The sequence below is a fragment of the Leptosomus discolor genome, chromosome 3, assembly GCF_034619465.1.
Source record: "Leptosomus discolor isolate bLepDis1 chromosome 3, bLepDis1.hap2, whole genome shotgun sequence".
In the NCBI taxonomy this organism is placed as follows: domain Eukaryota; kingdom Metazoa; phylum Chordata; class Aves; order Leptosomiformes; family Leptosomidae; genus Leptosomus; species Leptosomus discolor.
The window spans coordinates 31,294,746-31,306,454 of record NC_141393.1 but is presented as its reverse complement, the minus strand read 5'-3'; the positions used below and the strand labels follow the sequence as shown (position 1 = coordinate 31,306,454).

Below are 11,709 nucleotides of genomic sequence, written 5' to 3'. Positions count from 1 at the left end.
CTGAGGTAAAAATAAGGTTCGTTTTTTGCTTCTTAATTTTGAATTCAGCGGTTGATAGTTTTAAAGCAGTTGATAGTTGTGGGGTTTTTTTACAGCTGACAAATTGGTTAGCTCTACATGTATATGAAACTTATCTGCTGTACAATGCTATATCAAAACATGGAATTCATAAAATTTAAATTTAAATTAGTTAAATTTAACTAAATTTAGTAAAATTAGTCTCTAGTGCTTAAAAAGATTTTTCTTACACAGAACTTGTGTGGTTTTGTAATACTGATGTGTACACATTCAGGACAAGTTGTCTTTCCTTTCTTGTTGGTTCAATCAACATTCTAATTCTAACAGACATTTTACTATAATCCTCAGTGTGTTCAAGTTGTATTCCTAAATGCTGCTATGGAGAAGAACTTCCTCTCTTGTGCTTATTTTCAGCATTTATTTATATAGACAAATCTTAAATTTACTCAACTGTTCATTGAAATTCCATTGAATAAGCTGACTTCCAATCCATCACAACACAGAATAGGACTGTTTTGTCTGGACACCGTAAGAGCAATTTCTGTAGCTATAATGACCATCAGGTTTTTAATTGATATAGCAGGTCAGCGAAGTGCAGTATTATTGGGTAGGTTTCACTTTACACCAACTTTAACCTCAGGCGTATCTGGAAATTAGGTAGGTTTCTTACTTTCAGTATTTCTGTAACAAAGGAGAAGAATTGCATATATATATATATATATATATATATATATAAGCTGTTGTGTATTAAATATATTTTTATATAAGTTATATCTTTTATAAGATTTGTCAGGGCCACAAGAGAACTGTTGCAGTCCTCTTTGTGTTTGGCCAAAGAACTTCACTCTGCAGTTTCTGCATCAAACCCTAAGCTTCTGTCTGGAATTAGCATGTCAAATAAGCTATGCATTTACTAGAAAACAATAATAGATTAGTATTAGTGGTTTTAATATGGTCTCCTTAATAAAGCACATAATTAAACCCAAGTATTTTATATCTGTGTTTGAAAAAACAAGGGATAGGAAATTTCTGTGACTTGCTTTCACCTGTGCAAAGGATGCTTATCAGAAAAAGCTGATGGCATTTTTAACTGGTTTGTTTATCAGTGAAATATAGTCAAAAGAAGAAATTAATATCGCTTTCTACTTAAGTCTAAATCATCATGTGCTGCGGCTTTGACTTTTTTCATTAAGAGGTCAAAGCTTAGAAGATGAGGATTTTGAGAGGTCTATTTAAAATGTAGAGCAGAGTATTAATCATTAATTCACACTTATTCTGCACGTGCATTTTGAAAATAGTACTAAAAAATTCTCATTCAGATACAGGGAAGTGCAACTCTGGAGGCTACAAAATATGCTTTTAAAATGTATCTTGATATTCTGTACTATATGGTAAGGCATTGTAAAGCTCAGGGTTTGCTGGATTTTTTACTTAAGGGAATAGCTAATTGGATAAAAGAACAATTAAATTGAAAAACTTCTGGAATGTCGAATCGTGTATACAGAAAATCATTGTCATGATACCAATATTTGTAAAAAACAAACAAAAAAACCCCTAAAAAACCCAACAATGCAGCTTTCTGATTTTGTATTGTATTAAGTGTTCTTTTTAAACTAAAGGTAATTAACTGTTTTGCAGAGCAGTGTAATTTTGTAAATACTTATGCTATAACGGCGGGATCGGTGCCTGAAGTGTTGCGTCTTCAAGCAACGTTATATGTGACAGGTGTGTAGCATTAGTGTTGAAATAATGGGTAATTGTGGGAAATAACTCATGTGTATGTCCGAAGGGCAATAAAGGGTTACATTTCTGGAATAACTGTACCCTCCGTGGCTTTATTTCGGGGATGTAGCGGGTTTCAGCTCTAGCGCAGTCCGCGCTGTCTCACGGCTGACAGCCAGCTCCCGGGGCGGGGGGCGTGCGGGGCTCCGCCGCCGGGGAGGGGAGGGGCCGGGGTCGGCCCAGGCCCAGCCGGGCCCGCACCTGGCGGCGGTGGAGGAAGCGCGGCCGGGCCCCGCCTCCCGCCGCTGCACGGGCCGCCACGTCGTCCGGCGGCTGCGTACGCGCCGGTGGGCGGGGCTCCGCGCGGTGGCCGGGCTGGCGGGGCAGGAAGATGGCGGCCGGTATCCGGGAGAAGCAGACAGGTAAGCGACGTCCCGCCGCCTGCGCCGCGGCAGTGCCCTTCCCGGGGCCCGGGGGAGGGAGGGAGCACGGTCAGCCTCACACTGCAACCGGGGGCTCCTGCCTGCCTCTTCCCCCGCCCTTTCCCCCGGTGGGGCCCCGTGGCGGGATGGAGGCGGCTCGGCGCCACCTCGCCTCCGCCGGGAGCTTCGCGTCCTCTCGCTCGGCTTGGGTCTCCCGGCAACGGGACGGCGGCCCTCTCTCTCCTGCCCCACCGACGACCGCTGGGGCGCCGTCCAGCTGCCTCTGCAGCGGCGGGCCCGGGGAAACGGGACTCCGGGCGCCTCTGGCCGCAGCTGTCGCCGAGGGGGCCCGCGCTGTGGGCACAGGGCCGTGCGTGAGCCCTGCCCGGGCACCGATGGGTCGAGGCACCCCCGGGACGTGGCCGCAGGTGCCGCCGCAGTGTGGAAATCACCGCCGGGGAGGGGTTTGCGCGGGCCCGGGACTTGAGCAGTGCCCGTCCTCCGTGGCCGTGGGGAGCGCGTTGTGCTCTCCCTCCGTTTCAGCTTCCTTTCTGTTCGTGGCAAGGGTCGGCGGGGAATGCCGTTTAGTGGTGCCAAACTAAAGCTTCTGTTGCGATGCTCCTGTTAAGACAATGCAGAGGTCTCGGAGCGGTGCTGACCCTCAAGAAACTGAGAATATGAGATTAACAACTACAACCAGTTGTGCAGGAGGTTTTCTGTCAGTAAAGAGTTAGTTATTCAGCCCCTATGTACACCTTGCTATGAGTCCATAATTGACTTTTCCTTCTCTGTCTTGATTCTGCTTTGTGGAGCCTTGAGCTGCCCATTTGAAGATACTCCTAAAGCGCAAAGCATGTCGACTCCATAGTCCACTACTTCCCTTGCTCGCCAAAGTTTTTGTCAGTAGTTTGAGCTGTAATCTTGTCACTTTCTCCTGGACAACTGCAGTATCTTTCTGGTGGTATAGAAGATTCTGGGTGCATTTATTTAACATTAAATGTCTAAAATAATCTGCTTAAAAATCTCGGTGTGAGTCTCTGTGTGGACCTTAAATATTTACTGCTATTCTCTATCTTCTTTTTGTAACAGAATCTACTTTCTGTAATCTCCTTTCTGTGGCCATCTACCATTGATAATGCTATTTGATGTTCCTTTGCAGTCCTTTACTTCTCTTTGCTACCTTTCTGATAAAGCCTGCTGTCTTCGAGCCGGTATTCCCTACAGCTTTGTTCTTTTCTGTTGTGCATCACCTTGTTACTTAGTTATTTTAATTAACCTTTACCACTGAACCCATGTTGTCTTCCATTGGGGAGGTCATTTGCAAGGAGGTAGGCTGAATAGTTAACTAAAAGATATTTAGAAAAAGGAAAAGATTTATTATAATTTAGCATTTGTATTGCCATGTACGTGCACCATCTGTTGTGACCTTTATCCTGGTTCGTAACCAATCAAAGTGTATCATTGTGCAAGCACAGTGAAAACCTGATCCTTGCCCCAGAGAATATTCAGCCTAAACGTAAATGAAGTGGCAATATAAAGACAAGAAAGAAACCCAGAGAGTTGCTCAGCGTTTGTACTGATTGTCACAGCCCGTCACTAGTCTGATTGCTGTCTTCCTTAGTAGAGAGCTTATGCCAATTTTTAATTTAAATAGTAAACTCTACAAAGCAGCTGCTTCAGATCCAGTAGTACCAAAATACATAATCTTACAGCTTGATACAAAATCGCTTGTATGGCTGAAATGGATGGAAAGTGTCACGGGCAGTGAGAGAGTGAACGCTCCAGGAGCAGTCTGTAATCAGCTTTTAAGATTGTGCCATAGTGTTAAAAAAAAAAAAAAAACAAACCCAAGAAAAACCCAAAGGAAAGAAAAAAAAAGTACGAAGCGAGTAGAAGGCTGGATTCCAGGAAGACCCAGCACTCACTGCTAGCTTGTACCTCCCATGGTCAAGTTTCACTGCTGATAATGTGATTGGAAAAGGCAGTACACAGGAGGAAGAAGCAGGGACAGACTGCGAAGGAGGGCTTCAGAAATGTTGCCTGGGCATGGATGGACAGTGTTAGGAAAGCCAAAGTTCAGCTGGAGTTGGGACTTGCAGTGCACGTCAAGAGGAATGAGAAGAGCTTCTGCTGTGACATTGGTAGTGGAAATATGAATAAGGAAAAATGTTGGATCGTTGATAAGTGGAATTGGTCATTTAGTGGTGATGGACACATAAGGCTGAGGTACCAGTGCCACCTTTGCCTCAGTCTTCACCAACAAATTCTCCCAGGCCTTTGTGTCACTTTGGAGTCAATCGTGGAGTGAATCCTCTTGGAAAATATTTCTCATTACACGAAGGAGAAGGCAAGCATGGATTTGTGTATGGTAAATCATGCCTTACCAGCCTGATTGCCTTCAGTCATAAACCACCTGGATTTGTAGGCAACAGGAGAGCAGGGTATGTCCTTTAGCTTGACTTCAGCAAGGCTTTTGACATTGTATTGTTGTATCCAAGTTAGGATGTTGTGGGCTGGCTGGATGGGCAACTAGATAATTAAAAAATTGGTTGGATGGTCAGGCTCAGAGGGTTGTGGTTAATCAGACATACTATACCTGGAAGCTGATAAGTGTGATTAGTCAGACATACTATACCTGGAGCACTGCATGGGTCTGTGCTGTGACCTGTCCTGTTTAAAATCTCTATCAGTGACCTGGAGGAAGTGTCAAACTGCACTCTCATTAAGTGTGCGGGTGACAGCAAACTGGGGGGATCTGTTCAGAGCTGCCACTTAGAGGGACCTAGGTGAGCAAGAGGAATGAGCCAGCAGGCACCTTATGAAATTCAGCAATGGTAAATTCCTGCCCCTGGAAAGGAAGAACCCTTTGCAATGTACAGGCAACAGTGCAGGGGACTGGCAGAGTGGAGAGGAGCTTTGCTGAAAAGGCCTGCGAGGGCTTTCGGTTGACAGCGAGTTGAACACGAGCCCACAGAGTGCCCCTGCATAGCAGCTTCCTGGGCCATACTCACAGGAGCACAGCCAGTAGGTCGAGGGGAGTGGTTACCTCCCCCTGCTCAGCCCCAGCAGACCCCATGTAGATACTGTGTCCAGTTTGTTGCTGCCAGTACAGAAAATGTGTTCACCAGTTGGAGGGAGTTCAGCAAAGGACCGCCAAGGTGGTCAGGGGCTGGAGCACTGTGAGTTGAGGCTGCAGGACTAGGGCTTATTCTGCCCGGAGAAAAGGCAGCTTCAGGGGGGACCTGACAGCAGCTCCCAAATACCTGTGGCGGGGGAGCATTGAGAAGATAGAGCCAGGCTCCTTGTGGTGGTATATGGCAGGACGGTGAGGAGCAACAGGCATAAATTGAAACAACATGTTCAAACTGGATAGAAGGAAAAACTTTTTTCACAAGGAAAGTGAGTGCCACAGGTTGCACAGTGTGGTTCTGACATCTCCGTCCCTGGAGACCTGACTGGGTAAAGCCCTGAGCACTTGGCCTCACAGCTGACCCTGCTTAAGCAGGAGGTTGGGCTGAAGATCTCCCAAGGTCCTTTCCAGCCTAAGCTGCCCTAGGATACTGGAAACACCTGGGAACTGCCTTGAGTATGCTCACAAGCTTGTTCAGCTGAAGAGTCAGAAGTTAACCATTTCTACAGCTCTCCGTTTATGAGCAAAGTGGCTCTGATTTCTGGAAGTTTTTCCTCTTTGCAAACCTTTATGCTGATTTTGTTTATGAGTTTGAAAAGAATAGCCACTAACTTATATTGATGCCAATAGTCTTTTGCTACTGGTCAAAGACGGAAGAACAGCACATAGTGTTTTGTTTAATCAGATAAATGAGGAAGGACTCCTTAATAGATTTCTAAGTTAGAGGTAGGTGAAGGAATCTGCTTTGGTTTCTGTGTTGAATGGGAAGTTAAATGAAAGCTCAATCCTGTTTCAAAGAGTTTTCCTGCTGCAAATTAGGGGTATTTTTTGTACCTCTTAAAGCAGCAGTTTTTTCCTATGAGTTTTCAAAATGTGTATCAGTTTTAGTCAGGTGTAAAGGTATTTTTTGTTTGCGTGTATAACGTTGTTCCTGTGGGGTAGGAAAAGCAGATCGGGGGAATAAAGCAAGCTAGTTCCTACTGAATTCACCTTCAGGAAGATACAGGTGTTATTTTTAAGGCAAACTGCAACAGAATATAGACCATGTAACTAAGGAGAGAGATTCTTCCTTCACGTTTTGGGACTTGCTTCTTTTCTTTTTGCAGTGACTTCCAGAGCCCATAAATTCTAGCTGACGTGCCAGTTGTCAATCAAAGCTGCATAAAAATAATGAAAATGTGACTTGTTGTGTTTATATTTTATGATAGTCTTCTTCTCAAATGAAATGTATAATAAAATCCTGCCAATTAATCTTGGTTGTTGAAGTGTAAAGCATTATTCTGCTTTATTTTTTCAGTGGCTTTGAAACGTATGCTGAACTTCAATGTTCCTCCTGTTAAAAACAGCACAGGAGAACCAGTATGGAAGGTAAGAACTATTTGAACAGGAAGAAGAGAATTCTGTAGTGTTCAGAAAAGTTCAGATTTTCAAATTTTAACTAACTTGAGTATCTTCTCTATGTTATTAACTTGTACAAAATATTTTTTCCTGTGTTATGAATATACAGAATTTAGTATCAGAATTGCTGAGAAAATACATATGTGAGACACTGGCTGCTTGAAGACCCAATGACTAACTGATTCTTTAGGCAACATTTTAATGAGTCACTGAGGAGGACATTTTTTAAGTATACTTGGGTCTCATTGATACTTGCTGGCAGAAACTCGCATGGTACCTTACAGGCAAACTCACAGTCAGTGAGAAGCCCGTAGAAAGGGAAGAACTATTGATGGCTTTAAATTTAGAACAAGCTGAGCTCAAGCTACCTTTGTTAGCTTTGAAAAGTAGCTTGTAATTGTGAGAAGTTTTTGCTACTACGAAGCGTATATTCTGTCTCTGCATCTACTTCCTTTTTTTTTCCCTCGCTGATTCTCCCTTTGTTTCCTCCCAAACGTGGTCAGAGAAATTCTGCACTTAAAGTAACAAATTTCTGACAGCAGATTCCTGACATTTTTCAAGAGATGGAAGTGATAATTCCTCCTCCTTTGTCATTGAGTTTCTTTTTGTTCTTCTTTAAAATTTATAGATTAGTAAGCACAAATGGAAGTCCATGCTGAATTAAGGATTTATTATAAATTGGTAAATGTTTATCACTTTTCAGGTTAGGGTAGTAGCTCTGTAAACTTGAATTCCTGTATTCTACAGTATCCACTTTTTACAGCACTTTGTAAGAAGATGTGTATCTGTTTCAGGTTCTCATTTATGACAGATTTGGCCAAGATATAATCTCACCTTTGCTGTCAGTGAAAGAGCTGAGAGATATGGGAATCACTTTGCATCTGTAAGTACTTTTTAAAAATTGTTCTTTTCTTTTTTCTAAAATGAACTTTATTTGATAGTAAAACCTTGAAAATCACTCAATAAATAAAGATTATACCCTGACTTGTTCCTAAGATCAGATGGTATTCAGAATCAGGGAGTGGAGAGAGAATTCCGAACACTGTCCAGTAGGATTTTACTAAATACAGGAGGCCCCTGTTTGAAAATAAAAATTATCCAATAGGTATTTTTTTGGAATCTGTCTGTACAAATCCCCTGTATTCATAAATGTTAAAATTATTTTGGCACAAACTGTTCCGTGGGACTGTGCATGTTCTCTGCTTGTCTTTTTACACATAGAATTCAATTGTCTCTTCAAACATATGGAATCCTAAAGTATTATTTTAAGAGATTTCCCATTTCTGTTTCTCCAGATTACGTTTATTTAGTTCATTGTCATTCCTTAGCTGTGGTAATAGTCATGGAGAAACTTGGAAGATACAGATATTTTTTTCAAAAGTTTACTAACTTTTACTAAGTGAAGGCTAGAAATTGAAGCACAGTTTAACATGTTGACATCAGCAGAAATGTGAGAGAAACATGTAAGCACCTTGCCTTTAGGCAGGAAAGGCAAGTTTAATAGTATGAGATATGCACATTTTTTTATATCATGTCAACAATTAATAATTGGTACGTGAACTTTCTAGATGCAGTATTTTACCTTACTCTGAATGGATTAATCTATTTTTGAAGATTTGTGAAGCTTTTTCTCAAGCTTTGAATAAACTTCAGAGACTTCTGTTAATATATGGAGCCAAAAATTACACAGATATGATTTTTTTTTTTCTGTTTTTTCATGCCTTGTTCTTGCTAAAAATCTAGCTAAATATAGGGAGAAATTGTAGTAAATCAAATGTGTCTGTACAAACAATTTCTTTAACTTTTATGATTTTACACAAATCAGAGGAGGAACACATTAGAGGTGTATTTTTTTCTTCCTTTCAGGCTTTTGCATTCAGATCGGGATGCTATTCCAGATGTTCCAGCTGTTTACTTTGTAATGCCAACGGAAGAAAATATTGACAGAATGTGCCAGGTAACTTACATGCTTAATGTTTCAAATGAGTGGACGCAACAGAGTGTGTGAAGTAATCCTGCGCTCACCAGAGTGCGGCTGTTCTGTATCTGATTCTTGTACGTGTCTGAACACGTGCACTTTTTACATGCAAAACTTTAATTTCCCAGAGAGTAGAAGGGTAAATACGTCTCTGTGTTTCAGAGAGAGGGTTTTGGGAGTGAAAAGACAAGAGGCAGTGGGCACAAATCTAAATATAGGCATTTCCATTTAAACAGAAGAAAAAGCTATTTTAATGAGGGTGGACGAACACTGGAGCAGATTGCTTGGAGAGTTTGTGGAGTCTCTGTCCTTGGAGATGTTCAGAACTCAGCTGGACGCAGTCCTGAGCTGCCTGCTCTATTTGACTCTGCTTTGAGTGGGAGGGTTGAACTAGGCTAACCTCCTATCGTTCCCTGGGAGGAATGATGGAAGGTTGACATCTTCACCAAAGGAAGGAAAAAGAGCAAAGGGTATTTTTGGTCAGTGGTAAGGTGTGGAATTCTAGTTGCTCTCTGGTAGTTTAAATTTCATTTCCTTATTTTGCAGTTCCGTGTTAGGTTGTATCTGGTTATGTACTCAAAACACTGTGTACAGGGCTGTATGATCAAACAGCTAAGCACTTCTGAAAATTTTGTTTGAGTGTGGGTAATTGGAACATCAAATAGTAAAAGTATGAATGTTTCTTAATTAGTCAGAAATATATTAGTACTTATGCAGGAAAAAGGTTGTGGTTTTCCTTCCTTTTAGGATCTTCGAAACCAACTTTATGAATCTTATTATTTAAACTTTATTTCTGCCATTTCGAGAAGTAAACTGGAAGATATTGCAAATGCTGCCATAGGTGCTAATGCAGTAACTCAAGTGGCAAAGGTAAGAGAATCCCACAGTCTCTAATGTTAAAGATACCACCATTACAGGCGTTACTGCGCTCTTACGTGGCCACTTCAGTGCCACACACAGCTTTGTTGACTGAATCATGAACAAAATGAACGTTTAGCTACATTCGGGCATAGATTTACTGGGGCAAAAAAGGGAATCTACAGTCATCTCAGTAATGCAGCTTAATACTGTGCTGCAGCTTAGTGAAAAGTCCAAGTGCTGCCAGACCTTTGTGCGGAATGGTAAGAGAGGAAATGCAGCGCTTTCAGAGTATTCCCAGTCTCATCAGCTCAGTGAGTGCACCTAGTGCGTGTGTAATGGGGTGGGGGTTTTAGCTCCTAAACACATGAAAAGTGCAGTAGGAGTGCAGTGGTTGTTTTAAGCAGGCAGCGTACTGCAGAGGTGGATGTTTCATATGTGCACACTATTACTCAGTACACTCCTATACCTTTATGATTTAGAGGCAGGTGTCAGGTTATTTCTGTTGAATGCCTGTACCAAAACCTGCAAATGATTAACTAATTATTTTCATATATACTTAAATACATTCAGTTTTTCTTATTCCTGTTAGGAAGTACTACTGGCATGAGAGAAAGAAACCTTTAGCACTTTTCAGGTGCTCTAGTGTTTTGTGTTATCACTCAGTCCTTACACAGGTGTTTTAATTCATACATTGTATCTTGCATTTCTTTCTTTTAATAGGTAGTTCTGTAAAAGGTTCAAAAAGAAGTAGCAATAAGTCACAGATAGTTCCTTTTTTTTATGCTTCACTCTGGACTGTTCTGACCATTATTCCTTGATTTCTAGGTGTTTGATCAATATCTTAATTTTATTACTTTAGAAGATGACATGTTTGTATTGTGTAACCAAAACAAAGAACTTGTTTCGTATCGTGGTAAGTAAAATTTGTGTAAAATTATACCAGAATGTCTAAAGTTGAAATTTACTTTTGAAGTTGCAGTTAATACCAAGCAATGATTTTATTTTGCTTTGATCTGCTCAGAATTCAGGATGATCTGTTAGAGGTGTAGTTTAAAGTTATGAAGGAAGCAGTTTTTATGTATTAATTTCAGCATCTTTACTAAATGGCTATTCTGATACTGAAAAATGATTGTGCATTTTTAAATAACATATTTAGTAAATCAGAACTGCAGTATAGACTGCAGTATATGGATAATAGGGGTTTTATACATGGAATGATATAGGAAAAACTTCATACTGTTTACGTCTGTAGATAGACACTGTGGGTGGCTGCTGTGTTTAAGCACCACTATTTAGTCATAATCACTTCTGTAGTTCTTAAAGAATTAAGTATTTTGTTTCTGTGTGAATCGTCAGTTGAAAAGTCGTTGTAAGGAATGCAAAGCAAGAAAGGTGTTTTTAACTGATAAGAGTTTCTTGTATCTTCTAGTCAGTGACCAGTCACTGCTTTTCTTATTCAAGACATGAAATCGTGGAGGTGTGCAAGGGGAGGTGGTTAGGATCAGGGGCTGGAGCAGCACAGGGCAGAATCTGGGAAAGGGCATTCTAGAAAATAAGAAATGCTGATTGCTTCCGCAAGCATGGGAGCCAAGCATGTCAGCTTCTTCATAAACTCTCAGAGCTGCAAGTGAAGTCAGCCTCATGGAACCTTTTTTTTTTTTTTCTTTTCCTTCTCCTTTCTCTTGGGACTTCTGTTGGACCTGTTTTGGAACCTAGCAGGAAAACCAAGTGGCTGCCTTAGGTCAGTTACACCTACAGCTATGGTGCTACAGTAGCTCAAGTCAATGTATATACTAGTTGTCATAATTGTCCACATGGTTTTCCTCCCTCCTTTGATCTGATTTTTGCACTCCCCTGACTCATTCAATATGCTAAGTCAACAGAGAACTATCACTCTACTTCTCCTGCCCCTCAGATGGCTAGCTGTCACAGGGTGGGTTGTCTTGCTGCCCGTGCTGTAGTTTCCCTCATCTTCTCCTTCTTTTACATCAGAACAAGTAATCTTGGAGCTGCAGAGTGCTTGTTCAGTTAACTCATTCTGTAGAAAATAACCAGCTTATTTGTGTGATCTACAAATCCAATGCAAGGGAAGCAGCAGAATTGTGTAAGTCAGAGGCAAGATAGCCCATTTTTCGCAGCAGCTCCTCATTACTTTAGTGTAGTCACAGTGTCGACACACA

At 41.4% G+C, this 11,709-nt stretch overlaps 1 protein-coding gene across 2 annotated transcripts in view; it reads left to right on the top strand.

Moving 5' to 3' along the window:
* The first annotated feature begins 2,131 nt into the window (after window positions 1–2,131).
* The window catches only part of SCFD1 (sec1 family domain containing 1), a 54,161-nt gene continuing 44,583 nt past the window's right edge, over window positions 2,132–11,709 (top strand). The window contains exons 1-6 of one of the 2 annotated variants that reach the window (XM_086463521.1): window positions 2,132–2,162; window positions 6,590–6,660; window positions 7,485–7,573; window positions 8,557–8,647; window positions 9,416–9,538; window positions 10,355–10,442. In XM_086463521.1, coding sequence (XP_086319647.1) covers window positions 2,132–2,162; window positions 6,590–6,660; window positions 7,485–7,573; window positions 8,557–8,647; window positions 9,416–9,538; window positions 10,355–10,442 — 493 coding nt within the window. Of the gene's footprint in view, window positions 2,163–6,589; window positions 6,661–7,484; window positions 7,574–8,556; window positions 8,648–9,415; window positions 9,539–10,354; window positions 10,443–11,709 lie in introns of those variants that run through there. The other variant, XM_009948147.2, reaches the window with a different exon arrangement.